The following is a 17955-nucleotide window of genomic DNA, read 5'->3' as shown; positions in this document are numbered from 1 at the left end:
GGATGTTGAGGGATAATTAAACGTTTTTTCCAATTTCATATTTACATAAGCTATTTTTTAAAAACAAAACATCTGCAAAAATTAACCATGAGAATTATATGGGGTTGTTGTGATCACTCTCAAATACCAACCTTTTAGTTCTTGTAGAAGGTAAAAAGAAGCTATATGGTGATGCCAGATATGAATGATGGGAGAAAGAAATCAAGGAATGATGCAACAGCAAAAGTAAAATGAAAATACATGGTTGTTTAAACAAGAGGTCTATTTTAAAACTATAATAAACTTATAGTATTTATCAAATGATTATTTTTAACCTAATATGGTTGTTGTTTCACCCCTCAATGTAAATTTAACCTATAGTGAGTGTAGTGTTTTATTGATTTTTTTTTTGTTCTACTTTTGTTGAAGCTTTAAGATACATTAATATCAATATTTTAAAAAAAATTAATATATTTTTAAACATCAAAATACTAATTTAAATTTGTAAAAATGTTATTGAAAAAATTTTCGTTTATGAATCTAAATATTTGTAATTGTGATTTCTTTGTACAAATTTTCATCTTTTATCTATATGCATTTTTTTTTATTCAAACAAAATTAATTAACTCAAAAATGAAAAAAAAAAAACACGGTAGCGGATTGGGCCAGTGAATTAAGATCGTTGCTGGGCCGGGGTGGGCCTTAGCAGTGTATAAGATGAGCATCCATCTATTTCTCCACCCTCTTCTACCTTCTTCCACTTTTCGTGCTATTTTCAATTTTCAATTATTGACAACTCCTTCGGAGATCTCTCACTCGCCCACAATCCTACCATGGTACTCTTTCTTCTTCACGCTTCTTCCCCTTTCACTCATTTCTTTCATGGATCGAAGCCATTTCAGATCTCTCTCTTTTATTTGTTGCCGCATGCGTCTTCTACTCTTATTCCCAGACTTCCATCGTTAATTTTGCCTCGCACTTGCTTTTTTCCTTCAATGGCTCTGCCAATGTTATTGCTAATTTTTCATCTCTGAACCGAAATTCAATGATTCTTTGCGCTGACGGTTCCTCTGAAAATTTATGTAGGCGAACTTAGACGCGGCGATAGAGCAATTGCTGAACGTGGAGAAGCAGATGAGACTCGCCGGTGAAGTGGCAGGAACGAGAAAGGCGGTCACTGACATTCTGCAGCTCTGCTTTGATGCGCGAGCCTGGAAAACCCTCAACGACCAGATTGTCGTTTTGTCGAAACGCCGGGGCCAGCTTAAACAGGTTCTCGCTTCCGCTGATTTTATTCTGAGCTTCGGTTGCTATTTTTATTTTGTTTTCCACGTGTGTGGAAAGACCTCTTAGGTTTCGTGATCGCGCAGTGGTGTGTTTTTGTGAGGAGGTTTAGGGTTTTACTTGGCTCTGAAATATTGGTAGTTGTTTATGCATTTAGAATGGGAGATGTCTACATATAAATGTGTTTTAAGTAAATTTGGGCAAATGAGTGGCGGAAGTTTAATTTTGAACACAAAGCATGTATATGAACTATCGGTTTTTATGGGAATGTTAGTTCTCTGCTGTTTAGTCTCGGCGGAGTAGGCTGTGTTAAAAACCACATGTATGGTTTCTTCGTAGATAAGAGTCTACAGTTCAGATGTTTTCTGTTTGTTTTTGTAAACGGACCAAGGTTTTAAGTTGGGGTCGTAGATTCGTCGTGATCGTTGGACATTGTAGAAAATTGCTGACAGATGCAATCATAATTAGTGACAATGCGGTCACGGAGGGTCCCAAAATCGTAATGTTGTGGCGTAATTCTTTTTAAAACCATTACTGGTTCATGAAGCATGGATTTGTTTGTCATTAATGAGATGGTTCTATATTTGCAGGCTGTAACAGCTATGGTACAGCAAGCTATGCAATATATTGATGAGACACCAGATGTTGAAACTCGCATAGAACTCATCAAAACATTAAACAGTGTGTCTGCAGGGAAAGTGAGTAATTTTGAACCTTTTGTTTGTTTTTAATCATTGTTGTTATACCGTCATGTCTTTTTAAAATGTTGTATTGTTTTTAGATATACGTGGAAATAGAGAGAGCACGATTGATCAAGAAACTTGCAAAGATCAAGGAAGATCAAGGGCATATAGCTGAAGCTGCTGATTTGATGCAAGAAATTGCGGTCAGTGGTGATGTGTTATTTTTTATTGCTTTTATGTGACCTGAATTTTTTTAACATAACTAATTAGTTTTCAGTTTACTAATAGAATGGATAATATTAACAGGTTGAAACTTTTGGTGCCATGGCCAAGACTGAGAAGATTGCATTCATTCTCGAACAAGTATGAGACATTTTTCTGTGCTTAGAGCAATAGCAGGTCATTCATTTTTTGTGTTGCAATTCAGTAGCTGACATAAGAATATTGTATGTGTTATAGGTTCGTTTGTGTCTGGACCGTGAGGATTATGTTCGTGCACAAATACTTTCTAGAAAAATTAGTCCAAGAGTATTTGATGCCGATACATCTAAGGAAAAGAAAAAGCCTAAAGAAGGTGATAATGTTGTTGAAGAGGCCCCTGCAGATATACCCTCTTTGCTGGAGTTGAAGCAGATCTACTATGAGCTAATGATTAGGTAATTGAGTATGTGCTTTATGTTACCCTACTTTTTCGTTCTATCATGATGCAGTTACAAATATTATGTCTTCCCTTGTATATTTGATATCTCTTTCCTTTCTATTTGAGATAAGTCTAATCAAGTAAAAAGTGAAAATTGCTATTTCGTTTGGGCTTCTAGAAACATTGCTGCTAGTCAGTCCAATAGGTGCATTCTAGGTCTCCAAAATAAGGCATATTTGCTATGACTGTTTACCTGCAATATGTGTTCACACTCTCTTAAGATCTCTTGCTTGCATTTGTTCCAGTTTCTTTAAATACAATTTGGATTATCAGTGCATCTAACAATTCATGCATTGTCCTTTTTAATAACTATATCTATGGAACTAACTTTTGTTGACCATTCTAGTGATTTGTTTCAATGGTATTTAAAGATAAAATGCAGATTGGTAAACACGGCCTTCTTTTCTTTTGCAACATGTTTAGATTTTATTCTCTCTGTGATGGTTTGGAAAGGAAAATAATTTGTTGAAGGGTTAAACCAGTCTTGTTACTAAATTTGGTAAGTTGAAATGGAAGAGTATAGAGAAATCACCTGTGTCTCTTTCTGTAAAGAGAACATACACAAATAACTACACGATCCAATTCTGGTGAACTTGAAACTCCAATTCTAGTTAACATGTATTTTTTTTTTTGGTAAACCACATTTCTTCCATAATTTGTGGCATTCTAACTTTACAGCAGTGGTGGCACCTCTTCTACCCTTCTGTTAGAAGTTTAAAATTATTTTATTCCCTTCCTTTTCGTGACATTGCCATGTTTCTGTTTAGCTTGAAATTTATAACTTCTACTTTAATTATGAATGTCTTTATTTTTGGGGTTTTTTTTTATCGAACATTTATGTGTTAAATAATTTATTTATTTTGTACCATAATCTCAAAATAGTGCAACGTTACTCTTTGTGCCCACCATAGTGAATAAGCTAAACTGCCTTTGGGATTCGTAACTGATTTCAGATTCAATTCTGTAACTATCTTTAGCTTATTATCATTTTTAGATAGGATGATCTTTGGAGTGGTGGTAGAGCCATTTAAAACTCCTGAGTGTTTGGTAAAATAACTGAAGTGGAAAAAAAAAATTTCATTAGTGCAATTTGCACGATATGAGATCATTGCCTAGGTTTTTTGTTTTCCCATATTATTAATAACAATTAATATTTTCAAATAGAAAATCAACTAATAAGCTACATGATATTTCATTACCCATTTGCTGTAATTTTGTTGTTAAAAAGTGATATTTTAGACAATCCTAATGAAGTATATTTTCTTAAAATTACTTATCGCCTAGCATATCCAAACACTAAACATTTTTTGTAAAGTATTATAAAAATAATTGATAATTAATTATTAAACTATTCCTTTTCCACAGTTAATTCACAAATTAGAAAAGTACTATAACAATAATTGTAGAGGTTTTCTTAATTATTATAATTTTTTTGAAGCATTGTTCGAGCATTTTTGTTCTAAAACTCAAACAAGTCAGTCCTAAATACAGAAATAAGATGTATTAATCTGTATATTTTACTTAAATTGTTAGGTATGCAATTGTCCCCAAAGTTAACTGTTAGTTAATATTGTGAAAAAAACATATTTTTTCCTCTTTGATAGTGTGTTTTGCACTGAATTAATTTATAATAATGGGCCTACTTTGGCTTCTATGAATTATGTTCGTTTCTCTGATAAATTAACTTTGTAATTCGCATTAATGTTCATAACAATTTTGTGTGATGTTGTGAGTGATCCAAATTCAGTATATCAATGTGCTTTATGTTGGCTGCCAGGGGTTTAAAAGACCATCTTTTATATGGGTTTGGGACGAGCTATGATACCATAGGCAGATTTAATGTGTAATGCTCGGTGCTTTATTTATCAATTATCGTTCATATGAATTAAGATTTTGAATGTGTCTGGTAAATGGCTTGTAAAATTAGACAGTAGTGAAGTGTATGGAATTGCCATAGTTGGGACATTGTACCCGCTAATATATACTTTCAGACTTAAGTAATGTGAAATGATATACCTTAATGCTACTTATGTTTTAACTACTTATTTTATGAAGCTGCTTGTTGATGATATTTCAAAATCTTAGTTTTCTAATGCTGGTTTTGTTTGTATTTAAAGGTATTATTCCCACAATAATGATTATCTTGAGATTTGCCGTTGCTACAAATCAATATATGAGATTCCATCTGTCAAAGAAGACCCTGCAAAGTGGACTCCTGTAAGCTTTCTCCTCATTTTAGTTTATTTTTACCCTTTTTGTTAATGTGAGATGTTTTGTAATGTTATGTTTTTCTTAATATTACTTTGTACATGTAGATCCTAAGGAAAATATGCTGGTACTTGGTTCTAGCACCACATGATCCGATGCAGTCAAGCCTTCTGAATTCCACTCTGGAGGATAAGAATCTATCTGAGATTCCAAGCTTCAAGTATGCCATCCCCAGTTTTATCATGTCTTCCAAGTCATGTTCTTTTATTTTTTTTATGATTTCCTTGTCATTTGGTGTGCCTGTTCATGTATATTTTGTGCCTAGGTTACTTTTGAAACAGCTGATTACCATGGAAGTTATCCAATGGACAACTCTATGGGATACATATAAGAACGATTTTGAGAATGAGAAAGCTTCTGGGGAATCTTTGGGTGAAAAAGCAGCAGAGGATCTGAAGCAACGAATAATTGAACATGTAAATACAAAATAACTGATTGGTCTTGTGTGATATGTTTTATGTTTTGTACTTTTTGCGAGCATTAATACGGAACCTTTTCCTTTCAGAACATTCTTGTTGTTTCAAAATACTACGCAAGAATTACCTTGAAGAGACTTGCAGAGCTTTTGTGTCTCAGTGTACAGGTTTGTGATTCTAGTCGTGGTTGTGCTTTTGAGTCTAGTGTTACCATGGAGATTTTTTTGAATGTTTGTGGTGTTACCTAACCTGCCACTGGATGCTAGTGTTTCAAAGGAAAAATTATGATCTTGGTGTGCTGCTGGAGTGTGTTTACCTCTTGTGGTTTATTTTGTTGCTTACGAATATGGATGCTGTACCAAATTTATTTCATTTTATTAAAATGCTATTTCTTTTAGTGTGATGATTCTAGTTTATACTTCATGCAAAATTCAGGAAGCTGAGAAGCATCTTTCAGATATGGTAGTGTCTAAGGCGCTGGTGGCAAAGATTGATAGGCCAATGGGAATAGTCTGTTTCCAAACCGCAAAGGATAGCAATGATATTCTTAACTCATGGGCAGCAAACCTGGATAAACTTCTTGATCTTGTGGAGAAGAGTTGTCATCAAATACACAAGGAAACCATGGTCCATAAAGCTGTGTTGAAGGTTTAAGAAGATCTATATCAGCAGTTACAATCACAGGTAAGATCCTTTTTTCCCTTCAAAATTATTTTATCGCAGTTTTAAGAAATGGTTGGGACACGGGAGTGAGAGTTTGTATAAGGAAAATGGTAGAATCGTGACTGTTCTCGACTCAGTATGTTTTGCCATAATTCTGGTTTCTGGTAATTGCAGGGCACTCTAATATAGACGTGATTTTGTACTGAAGTTGCATATTTCAGGAATCATTTTAAATCGTCACCGACCGAGTTGGTGAGGAATTTCACAGAACGCGATTCCTTTTTAATTTTATATTTTTGTGGTGCATGCGTTCAGGGTAGAGCTGGATATATGCATATTAGTAAGTAGCAATGTTGTATACTACTGGTTCATACCTCACCATTGCCTGAGACAGGATCCTGAACGATCTTGATTGAAGCAGTGGCTAGAAACTGATTGTTTGCTCATTTATATTCTTTTGCCTGGTTGATTTTTTTCCCTTTTGTACTTTTTTTTAAATTACTTTTTTTGGGTGCAATTTAGACATGATATTCTTGAATGACAATTTGCTAGCTGCGTGCAATGCATCTATTGCTCGAGTACGTAAATTTGGGGATCTTCGAAGGCTACGTCGGTGGATGAGTTTCGGGGGAAGATAGTATTAAACTCCCACTTTGTTGTTTGGATTAGAAAAAGAAGGGGAAAAGTAATTATCAAATTATCATGAAACGATCTAGTCTTTTGGTTAACGGCTCTTTGTTGCAGAATACTTTTTTCTGGTGCTATCACGGATATGAATTTTTTGTAAACGTGTGATGTGGCTTTGCATCATTTCCTCGTTTGGAGAATACATCAGTTATAAATAAATTGAAATTACCCTGCGCAGACGGAAGTCATAATTAAATTGGAAATCTTTTTATAACCTCCATTTTCGTAATTTAGAACCTCTATAGATCGTACACCATATCATTTAGCGGGTTTTAGAAACGTGCGAGTCCAGGTTTCACCTTTTGTATTTTTCTTGTTCTGAAGTTGCTAACCAACTCCGGCATCGCTAATAAAATGTCAACGTGTCGGCGCAATATTTTTGTATGTTATACACAGTTTGACAATGGTTTCGTGTGAGGAGGGTCAAACCTCCGTAAGATGCGTTTTGCTTTCAACGTTGGGAATGCATTGTTTATCAACTTTGATCATATCCTGTTCCAAATTTGTGCATCAAAAAGGTGAAGTTTAGAACGCATGCAAACGACGTTTATTCGTTGACTTTTTACATGGACAATTTCAAACAACTCACTTCAAATTTATTTAAAATAAGTTCTAAAATTTAACACTCGTGTTAAATAAAATTTTGTTGGAAAGGGATATCCCGCAAAAATAGTGACAAGTGAAATTGTTCGTAATTAACGTCCTGAACAAATGAATAAAGAGTATATAGCTAGGAGGAGGAAGGATGGGAGGTCTTAGTGTAATCAGGCGCAGAAGACCATGGGGATAGATGCGTAGCATGAGGGGAAAGTAGAGACGGTTGGGAAGAAGAGATAGTTGAGGAAGAAGAATATGAAGGTGAAGATTGAAGATGAGAAGCCGCCACAGAGAATGATGATGAGACGGCAACCTGATCATAGAGGCTCACGGGAAACTCATGTACATGCGAATAACAATATTCATAAAAGTTGCCGGAATCATGTGAACCCTGAGGTTGAGTGTGAACAATGGGTTCAGTTGTAGACGGAATGGAGAAAAGGGGTGCGGCTGGTGGTGGTTCCGGTGATCGGTGTCTGAGCCTGACATTTTCGGGGAAGTTGAGTTTGGCTTTGTTGCCTCTGAAACGTAAGGAAGCTTCATCGTAGGCTCTGGCTGCATCTTCAGCGGTCTCGAATGTTCCTAACCACACTCTGGTAGCCTTGAATGGGTCCCTTATTTCCGCAGCCCATTTCCCCCATGGCCTCTGCCTCACTCCTCTGTATTTCCTTTTTGGTTCCTCTTCCATTCCCACCTTCTCTGCCCTGTACTCGTAATCGTATACCTTATTCTCCATTTCTCTCCTTTCCTTCCTCATCCTGCTTGAACTTTCGCCAACTCCATCTGTATTCCACACAAATCAAATCCAACGTAAGACATTACAATAAATATATATCTTTTTCCACTTTTCTATCACGTAACGTCCTATCTTGTATAAATTATATTATATTACACATCACTAATAGAAAAAAAAGAAAGAAAAATGGATTTTATTACTCATTTTGGTGCTTACATGTTGAAATAGCAGGGAAAGAAGTTCCACGTGGGAGATCACTTGTATCGTCACCTTCCCTCCTTCTCTTTGGAACAGAGTTTCCACAATAAGATGAACATGCAGAAGATGGTGCGATGGAACCAGAATCCATGTTTGATGTTATAGTAAAACCATCACCACCACCACTTTTATCATTGTTTTGATGAAGAAGCGAGTGATCGTGATCATGTTCCTCTCCGGTGACAACTTGAGTCAAAGCAGAGATCATGGCTGACATCTCCCTCTCCCTATCCAATCCCGAAAACATCATCGGCATTGACAACGAATGATAGTTTCTCGCTTTACCCAAGTAACTCCGGTCACCCTCGTTACCCTGTTCTCTATTATTCGCCATATTTACACTTAAAACTTTACCTCTATGCTTTTAACCCAACCCTTCGCAGCAACCAAAATTTCGAACTGGTCGTGGTAGCAACCAAGACTCGTAAAACAATGGAAGAAATGAAGAACTAACTTATACACGACTGTCTGAAGAAAGAAAAAAGGATCCAAGGAGTTGAAACAGATGGAGGTTGATGGGTTAATTATGGGTCAAAGGGTGAAGGTGTGAAACTGAAAACCCAGTTGCATATGTGTGGAGAGAACCAAGTTGACGGTGCTCAGACTAAAAAAGGTAACAGTAGCGACGGCCGACTTCAAAACACAAAATCTTAATTTATTTATCTTATCCACGGATTGAAAAGTTGTATTTCTATACGATATTATTATTTACACCATCAGATCAAGTTTTCAAATCCAACTTCTCTATTGGATATATACGTACACAATGCCGTACGTTAATCCAAAACCAAACTGGGGACCACCACCGTCCATGGTTTATTCCAGAATATCTAATTTATTTGCTTTATATTAAATTAGATTATTTTATTTCTAATAGAAAATATTCAAGACAACAATATTAGTTAGCTGTTTACATATAATATTAATGATAATAAATTCAAATATATTTAATCTAATGTTTTTCCTTCACTGTCGTAAAAGCGGCAGCTTGCCATTTAATTTATTATTTACATTTTTTACATTAAATGGCGTCATTCCTTCAATCCTATACTTTTACTTCGTAATGCCGCATGGTTGACCAATAATGGAAACTATGTCAGCACAAATAACCCAATGACTGTCGCTTTCTTTATATTATATGCATTGGATATGAAAAAAAAAAAGTATAATTATACATTGGTAATTTTTGTATACTATAGTTTCCATGTGAAGTGTTTTATAAATTTGATTTTTTGTCTACTATATTTAAACTCAACCTAAATTAAGAGATTCGAATCTAATAAAAGTCAGCTACTAACTTATTACTTTTGACTTCCTTTTAAAATAGTAGGTTTTAATTTTTAACTTTTACATATTTTATTTTTAATCGCCAACATATTTACATCACCCTTATATGGTAGAAAATTTAAAAAAAAAATGGGATACAAATAAAATTAAGCCAAGCGGTAAAAGTTTTAAAATTTCAAATCGGCAGGGTTTTTAAACTTTTTTTTATCATAGGAGTAAGTGATTAAGAAATAATTAAACAATAATTTGGTATTAAATTTTGCCGACTTAGTAGAGAAAAATTGGTATTTTGCAGCCTTATTTATTTATTGTTGGTGAAAAGTGGATAGAGGTTTGAGAAGATTTGGTCAACGCTTTGTTTTTCGGAAGACATAACGCGTTATCATTTGTCGTGTTGTGAATTCAAACAAACTTTAATGAAATAGAATCGACACGTGGGTCAATTGTCACAGCACACTAGCCTATGTTAGATCAAAGAATGCGACAAATAAAAATAAGATATTTATCTATCAAAATTCCGAATACTGACGTAAAATTTTGACATTCATGAATCTTTTACAGATATTATTTTTTTTTATATTTTTCTATTATTTTAAAAATTACAAAAATTTACTTTTTTATAATGAATATAAACATGTGTTTGTAAAAGAAAATACTTCTTTATTTTCTTTTTCCTGCACCTTCACAATGCTTAACTCCACATCTATAATTTTTAAAATAATCATTTCATCTTTTACAAAAATGGTTTTTGGATAATTTTTGTTCTGAAAATCTTTCACAACAAGTTTTTTAAATTTTTAGAACATAATTTTTAGATTAAATTTTGTTATAAGATTTTCAGGATAAAATTTATAAAATACATAAACGTGTTATAGAATAGAATGAGTTATTTAGAACAAATTTTTTAGAATATATGTGATATATTTTTGAAGATATTTAAAAGGAATAAATACAGTGTAACCAACAAATGTTTAAAAGTAGAACATTGTATCGTGTGTTTTATTTATTTGGTTGCTAAAACAAAGCTATATTTTTACTATAAGATTTATTATTATTATTATTATTCTTATTATAATGTAGAGTATTGTTTAATATAGATTATATAAAAGAGGGATGAGAAACCTTGATAACAAAGAAAAAAGCCAAAAGTTTTATTATGAAAAAGAGATAAAAATGAATTTGAAGATGCATAAAGTTTGATGAAAATAAAGAATAGACTTACACGGATAAGAATAAATTTCGGGTGATGTGATATTTTTAACTATTACTGTAATTATTTTTTCTTTCTCACAATAATATTTTACAATTAGATCTCATATACTTATTCGTAGTAATTATATACTCCTAAGATATTTATAAAAAAAATATAATATATACATTCTTAATATAGAATATATTTATCTATTTTTATTGAAAATAATGTCATAAAGTTTATAACTCTTGATTACAGTCCGAAAGGTTATAATTAATTAGATATCAAAATTTTGATTAATACGAATTTAAATTTTGATATTCCCTGTAGAAGTTCCCCATATCTATAGAAGTAATAATTAAATATTTTGAATTATGAAATACTTTTCAATACTAAATAAAGTTTTATATTTTGTGGTAATTGAAATATTTTATTAAAGAAATTAAAATTCAAAACATCATATTGTATTAGCAAAATAAAAAAAAATGAAAGATTGAATAATATGTAATAAAAGTAATGTGAAATAAATGTATTTTGAATTTAATGGGAAGTATGAAATGTTAAAGAGAAAATTGAGATGGTGGTTAAAGTGGAGATAATATTCATACTAATTGTACTTGTAAGTTGTAACAACAACAATAAAAATAATGATATTAAAATGATTATTAGAGTTGAAATAAAATAATTAAATTGACATTTAGAGGCCTATTTGAAAGAAATAAAGTTTAAATCCGATTTATTACTTTTCATAAATATTTTTAGGCTCAACCTAAGATGCATGATAATCTAGTTTGTGAATTTGTTTAAAAATCTGTTATTCAGTTAAACATCTTTCAAATGCCACTATATAATTAGCCTAAGTGTATTAAATAATTATATAATATTTTTTCTATTATTATTATTATGTAATATATGTATGATGAAAGCTTAAATTTAGAACTGACGAGTTGTTATTTTCTGTTAAAAGAAAATGTAACATTATGAAAAAAATCTATATTAGAAGGAAAATACTTCATAAACAAATTAATATGATTTAGAGTTAATTTAGATATCTTTTAGTCATTAAAATTTATACAAGATATGATTTGTATATAGTATTCTTATGAAAGAGTTAGAGCACCTCGTGTTTTTTATTAATTTATTTTTTCTATGAAAGAAATAAAGCTTAAATCTTACATTCCATCTAGTTTAACTTTACCGGTAAAAATCTGGTTTTGATTAAAAACAGAATTCATTTTTAAAATGATTGTAACTTCATTTTTTCAAACGCATTTCATTTTAAATGAAAAACTAAACAGTCAACCATATCACTTGAGTTTTAATTTTAATTATGTAATTACATTAAATATTCGGGGAGATAATATTACCGTCAAAATCATATATTGGACCAAAGATCTTTATTGCTTTTTATATATATATAAATATATTTTTGTTTCTCTTCAACGCATCATTTTGTTTTTTTAAATAAAGTTTATACAAAATTTGTGTATAAGATTGAGAATTGAAGTTTTCAATATTCTGGTTAGGCATCAACCACATATTGTGTCCGACGCCATTTCTTCATTTTTCTCATTTACAAAGTTAGTTCAAGTTAAATCACTTTTCACATTCTTTTTTCTTTTATTTATTTTGAATGGGATCCCAAATATATTATTTGTTAAAAATTATTTAAAACATTTTATTAAATCTTTTATTATACTTTATATAAAAAATTATAAAATTGGTTTATGTCGTCCTCCAATTTTGAATCTTAAAAATTATTGGTTTATACACCACATGAGCTTAAAATAAAATAAAAACTTATAATCATTTATAAAATAAAAACATTTTAATTCAATCATTAAACATTGAACCAACATTAACTTAATCTATTCGATGACGAATCTAATCTAAATATAGAAAGACATCCCACTATCCTAACATTCTTCAACTATTTAACATATAATACAAATGAAACTTAACATCACAACTACTATACAAAGTAAAGATAATTTAGAATGATTGAGATAGTCATGTATGGATTCGACCTTGTATCACAAATGCCAAAGCCTGCGCTGCTAGTAATGCTCTTTCAGAATAACTTGTTGAGGCTTGCACAAAATTAATCAGTAAGAATGCAACTTTAAGTTTGAATGCCCTTAACTTCCACAAGCCAAGCACTCTTCTCTGTTTGTTAGAGAGCACACCATCTGCGCCATCTTGGTATTATCATCCTCTTCCTCAACTGTAGGTTTTTCCTGCATAGACAATAGAAATGGTCAATATCAAATGTATAAACAAAATGAACAAGATTGATGACAATAAATTCTTATTACTTTGAGCAGAGAGGTATCAACTGTGAACTTGATAGCATCAGCTGCTGCACGTGATCGCAGATAATACATCCCAGTCTTCAAACCCTTTCGTTTGAAAGCAAAAGCCAATAAACATCAAACAGTTGGTATAAAAATTCACACAAGAGATCTACTTTCTAGCAAGATAAAGTTAATCTAGTGGTGAATCTGAATTCAAAAGGAAACCCGAGAAATAAACACAGCCATAGGCAGTGTATAGATTTATATATTTAAAATTATCACTTAAAAGTCCAACTGTAAAAGCAAACATAAATCTAACTTAAAAGAACATCACCTAACACAATCCGATAGAGAAATCGTGAACATAATCTAATGAGGCTAGAATTTTAACTCGCTCCAAGATAAAGGTTGATACCTTTGACCAGGCATAGAAATGCAAAGAAGTCAACTTTCCAAAGTTGGGTTGATCCATATGAATATTTAAGCTTTGGCTTTGATCTATGTAACATCCTCTATCAACAGCCATATCAACCAATGTCTTTTGCTTTATCTCCCAAACAGTCCTGACAATTTAAGGCAGAGTTAGCATGAAGTTCTTAAGAGTCATGTTTAGCTAATTTACAAAATAACAATTCCCATACTTGTATATGACTTTTAGGTCATCAGTTATTTCTGGAATTTTCTGAACTGAACCGTCCTCATAGATTATCTTATTCTTGATTGTAGGAGACCAAAGTCCCATTTCAGTCAAGTCATGAAGTAAATGCTTGTTCACTACAACAAACTCACCACTAAAATACAAACAGTTAACACGCAAGATAGATCAACAAGTTATCAAACTACAATAAAATGGCATGGGAGTAAACCTTAGAACTCTGCGACTGTAGATATTAGAAGTATATGGCTCAAAACACTCATTATTGCCAAGAATCTGGCTAGTGGATGCAGTTGGCATAGGGGCAACAAGAAGTGAATTTCTCACACCCGTCTTAGATATCACTTCCCGAAGTTCATCCCAATTCCAACGACTTGAGGGTATCACACCCCACATGTCTGGCTGAAGAATTCCCTGCACATACAAAATCACCTAAGTCACAACATAAAAGAATCTCTGATGTTTAGATTTCTAACTGAAATCCTAAAAATTAAGTTCAATATACATTCACTGCATTATGAATATAACTCAGACAAAAAGGCATGAGTAGAAAAGACTCTCACAACAATATACCTTGCTCATCGGACTCCCACTATATGTTTCATAGGGACCCTCTTTTGCAGCCAATTCACAAGAAGTTTTTAGTGCGTGATAGTATATTGTCTCAAATATATCCTTGTTTAACTGTTGAGCCTGCATCACATAACCATGTAGCCTATCAAATTGAAGAACATCTAGCTTAAGCTGTAAACGAATGTGCAATCCAACTAAAATTATTTACCTCTGGTGAATCAAATGCCATGCCAAGTAGTATGAAAGTATCAGCAAGACCTTGAACTCCAATTCCAATGGGTCTGTGTCGTAAGTTTGATCTTCTAGCATTCTCAATTGGGTAGTAATTAACATCGATTATTTTATTAAGGTTTGTTGTCACCGTTGCAGTAACCTATAATTAGTGGCAACCATCACAAACATAGCCGTATAATGATAATACCAATATAAGTGCATATGTTGAAACATGTTAAAAACATCCAGCATTGTGCATAGTTCGGAAATAACTAGATATTGTACCTCGCCCAATTTGTCAAAGTCAAAGTATCGGTTCTTTGAGCCCCTGCTCCCAACAAGCTTAGATGGATGAGATTCCATGGGCACACCCTTTGGTGATCAGATAAACATTCAAAAACAGAAATAACAGGTTAGCCTAGTCACACAGAAATCAAATATAAGCGAACCTAACACACAAAATAACCCAAGGATTTCCTACCTTCTCTCTTACATATCGTGGTAGAGCAATTGATGCCAAATTGCACACAGCAGTTTCCGTTGGACTTGTATACTCAATTATCTCAGTGCACAAGTTTGATGACTTGATTGTTCCCAGATTCTGTTGATTGCTTTTCCTGTTGCAAGTGTCCTAGGATATTGAAAATGAAAAGATTCAATGAAAAACATATCTAAAATGCGTTAAACTAGAAAGTTAAACAAAGTCAAATAAGCATTTGTAAACCACCTTAAAAAGCATATAAGGGGTTCCAGTTTCAATTTGGGACTTCAAAATTTCAAACCAGAGGCTCTGTGCCTGAACAACCTTCTTTGCTTTTCCCTGTGTACAAATAAATTTGTTAAAATAAAAAGTAGGGAAAAAAATAACCAAGAAGGCATTCAAAACATGCAAAACAAACCAACAACATAGACCAAGCTTACTTCTCTTTCGTACTGAGTGTAGAGTTTCTCAAATTCTTCACCCCAACAATCAGCCAAACCTGGAGATTCATTGGGGCAAAACAAAGACCATTGCCCATTGCTCTGAACTCTTTCCATAAAGAGATCAGGCACCCAAAGAGCATAAAACAAATCTCTAGCACGATGCTCTTCCTACACAGATAGCATTAACACATGGCTATATCAGTATAATAGGACTACTTTTTAACAATCAGGAACTAAAAACTAGGGCCATAACTACATATGATGTGAATTACTACATTTTAGAATCCCTTCAGTCATACCTTTCCATGATTTTTCCTTAAATCCAAGAATTCAAATACATCAGCATGCCATGGCTCCAGGTACACAGCAAATGCACCTACAAGAAGAATGTGACATGGTAAGTAGAGGCAAATAATAAATATTCACTAATGTGTTCTCAATAAAGTATAAACAATATACCTTTCCTTTTGCCTCCCCCTTGATCCACGTAACGAGCAGTATCATTGAACACACGCAGCATTGGAACAATACCATTTGATGTCCCATTTGTGCCACGGATGTAACTGCCTGTGGCACGAATATTGTGAACAGAAACACCAATTCCACCGGCTGATTTGCTAATGATAGCACACTCCTTCAAAGTGTCATATATTCCTTCTATACTATCATCTTTCATGCACACAAGGAAGCAACTACTCAACTGCAAAAGCACATGAGCAGATCCACATAAATGAGAACTAGGATTATCAAATATCACAACGCATGGTTACAAAAAGAGGAAGATTTGGAGATATAGAGCATTAGCATATACTGTACCTGTGGTCTAGGTGTTCCCGCGTTGAAAAGAGTTGGAGATGCATGAGTGAACCACCGTTGAGACATCAGGTGGTAAGTTTTGACAGCAGAATCAATGTCTTCCTTATGAATTCCAACAGCAACCCTCATCAACATGTGTTGTGGTCTTTCCACAACCTTGCCTTGAACCTTTAAGAGGTAGGACCTCTCAAGGGTTTTGAAACCAAAATAATCATAGTCAAAGTCCCTATCATAGATTATTTCACTGTCCAATCGAGCAGCATTCTGAAGCATAACAGAAAACAACACAAAAGTGAAAATCCCGTCATACCAAAACAATAGCCAGACAAAATTTAAAGCACATAACATCAGAAATACAAACCAAATCAGAAAATGCACACAGTATAACAGCCATAATAAGTGATTATACTAAAACACTCAATAGCCTACAACTCATAATTTTGAAACTTGACCCAACTACAACAGCAGATCCATTATACATAAACAGTTAAACAAATAAAACATTCAGACAGACAAGTTTCAAATTCCGAATGGCAACAAACGTATAATTACCTTGATAATAATTTCATAGATGTCATCAGCAATCAGAGGAGCCTTCATTCCAGATCTTTCACTAAAATGATTACGCATGATTTTAATCCTGAAATGTTCAAAATTCAATCACTGTAAAGAACAAATCATCACAACAAAAACACAAAAACAATTCCCGATCACACTTACGTTTCAGAAAATGACTTCTTCGTGTTCTTGTGCAGATTAGAAACGGCAATCCTCGCAGCCAACTGACAAAATCACAAAACACGGATGTCAGCCTTTAGTCAAGGCATAGGAATTACAAAAATCACGATAAAGAAAAGGAAACTGACAGAAGCATAATCAGGGTGGTTAGCAGTCAAGGCAGCAGCGGTTTCCGCAGCCAACTCATCGAGCTGACTGGTCGTGACGCCTTTGTAGACACCAGCGCACACTTTCTGAGACACCAGAACGGGGTCGCAGTGTTCTGTGCTTAAACCGTAACTCAGTTTCTTGAGGCGAGCGGTGATCTTATCAAAATGCACAGCCTCTTGCCTCCCGTCTCTCTTCACCACATACATTTCTTCTACTCTGTTTTTTGTGTTTGTCAGTGGAGAATTTCGTCGAACAGTTTCGACGCAGGCACAAGTGTATAAATAGGATGAGTATAGGGTGATAGTTGTTTGGGTTTTTGATTTGTTTTTACCAAATAATGATGGTTCCCTCTCAAATGTGTTGGATTCGAAATTTTCCCGCGAGAAAGTTGGATTTGGAACTTGAATGAAATGGTGGGAGCTTCACAGCGCGGGTTACGCCTGATGCGGGACCACGTTCTTTTGAAAATAAAGTGGGGAAGCTGTTTTCTTGGACTCATTTCCTTTCCATCTTTTATACACTTCTTCATCCCGCTTATCTATCTACCGAGGACCGTTGGATACTGAAATGCTGTTTCATCAGTGATGAGGGTTAGCGTGGATGGGAAGGTAGAGAATTAATTATCCCTGTTACCATATTTTTATTCTGTCCTGTCTTTTGTTTGGTTATCTTTAGTTTTTTTTATATTTTACCTATATCATTTTATACCTATTTTATTTTTCAATTTTACCTTTTAATAATTTAATTTATATCATTTATACATATTTTGTTTTTTAATTTTACTTTTTGATAAGTAATTATTTTTTAATTTTATACCATTATTTAAAGAGGATTCATGTTCA

General features: G+C 33.4%; 3 protein-coding genes across 4 annotated transcripts; 1 reads left to right on the top strand and 2 right to left on the bottom strand.

Annotated features, from left to right (window-relative positions):
* Positions 1-701: 701 nt before the first annotated feature.
* Positions 702-6466, top strand: LOC124848013 (26S proteasome non-ATPase regulatory subunit 12 homolog A-like). 2 transcript variants are annotated; one of them, XM_047325618.2, is made up of 12 exons: positions 702-815; positions 1066-1251; positions 1854-1961; positions 2045-2149; positions 2253-2309; positions 2406-2602; positions 4764-4863; positions 4962-5074; positions 5180-5330; positions 5420-5497; positions 5766-6014; positions 6168-6466. In XM_047325618.2, the coding sequence occupies exons 1-11, from the start codon at positions 813-815 to the stop codon at positions 5982-5984; spliced, it is 1317 nt and encodes a 438-aa protein (XP_047181574.2). In that variant the 5' UTR covers positions 702-812; the 3' UTR covers positions 5985-6014; positions 6168-6466. The 2 variants fall into 2 exon arrangements, with proteins under 2 accessions (XP_047181574.2, XP_087959488.1); XM_088103362.1 differs by having other exon boundaries at positions 726-815; positions 4962-5330.
* Positions 6467-6607: 141 nt separating this feature from the next.
* Positions 6608-9154, bottom strand: LOC124847985 (ethylene-responsive transcription factor ABR1-like). Its single transcript, XM_047325586.2, has 2 exons — positions 8230-9154; positions 6608-8060 (listed from the first exon to the last, which is right to left on the bottom strand). Exons 1-2 carry the CDS (start codon positions 8603-8605, stop codon positions 7411-7413), a joined length of 1026 nt encoding a protein of 341 aa, XP_047181542.1. The 5' UTR covers positions 8606-9154; the 3' UTR covers positions 6608-7410.
* A 3384-nt stretch (positions 9155-12538) lies between these two features.
* LOC124847975 (ribonucleoside-diphosphate reductase large subunit) lies at positions 12539-17593 on the bottom strand. The gene is made up of 17 exons (XM_047325573.2): positions 17092-17593; positions 16946-17007; positions 16778-16865; positions 16226-16489; positions 15869-16109; positions 15709-15785; positions 15407-15577; positions 15213-15305; positions 14967-15116; positions 14771-14857; positions 14481-14645; positions 14273-14392; positions 13911-14113; positions 13686-13835; positions 13460-13607; positions 13066-13149; positions 12539-12987 (listed from the first exon to the last, which is right to left on the bottom strand). Exons 1-17 carry the CDS (start codon positions 17317-17319, stop codon positions 12889-12891), a joined length of 2430 nt encoding a protein of 809 aa, XP_047181529.1. The 5' UTR covers positions 17320-17593; the 3' UTR covers positions 12539-12888.
* Between the last annotated feature and the right edge of the window lie 362 nt (positions 17594-17955).

The sequence above is a fragment of the Vigna umbellata genome, chromosome 1 (assembly GCF_029865625.1).
Source record: "Vigna umbellata cultivar VRB3 chromosome 1, Vumbellata_1.0, whole genome shotgun sequence".
Classification (NCBI taxonomy): Eukaryota; Viridiplantae; Streptophyta; class Magnoliopsida; order Fabales; family Fabaceae; genus Vigna; species Vigna umbellata.
The sequence above is the reverse complement of the archived record's forward strand: the minus strand, read 5'-3'. Positions and strand labels throughout refer to the sequence as shown.

What these genes read in the sequence shown, in the direction of transcription:
- LOC124848013 (XM_088103362.1), top strand. An exon ending in TTGCATTCATTCTCGAACAA is followed by an intron (nt 2,310 to 2,405) that starts GTATGAGACATT and finishes TATGTGTTATAG; the next exon opens with GTTCGTTTGTGTCTGGACCG. An exon ending in AGCAACGAATAATTGAACAT is followed by an intron (nt 5,331 to 5,419) that starts GTAAATACAAAA and finishes TTTTCCTTTCAG; the next exon opens with AACATTCTTGTTGTTTCAAA.
- LOC124847985 (XM_047325586.2), bottom strand. Translation starts at nt 8,605, where the DNA reads ATGGCGAATAATAGAGAACAGGGTAACGAGGGTGACCGGAGTTACTTG. An exon ending in TTTCCCTGCTATTTCAACAT is followed by an intron (nt 8,061 to 8,229) that starts GTAAGCACCAAA and finishes TGTGGAATACAG; the next exon opens with ATGGAGTTGGCGAAAGTTCA.
- LOC124847975 (XM_047325573.2), bottom strand. Translation starts at nt 17,319, where the DNA reads ATGTATGTGGTGAAGAGAGACGGGAGGCAAGAGGCTGTGCATTTTGAT. An exon ending in AGGGGGAGGCAAAAGGAAAG is followed by an intron (nt 15,786 to 15,868) that starts GTATATTGTTTA and finishes TTCTTCTTGTAG; the next exon opens with GTGCATTTGCTGTGTACCTG. An exon ending in GACCTAAAAGTCATATACAA is followed by an intron (nt 13,608 to 13,685) that starts GTATGGGAATTG and finishes TTAAATTGTCAG; the next exon opens with GACTGTTTGGGAGATAAAGC.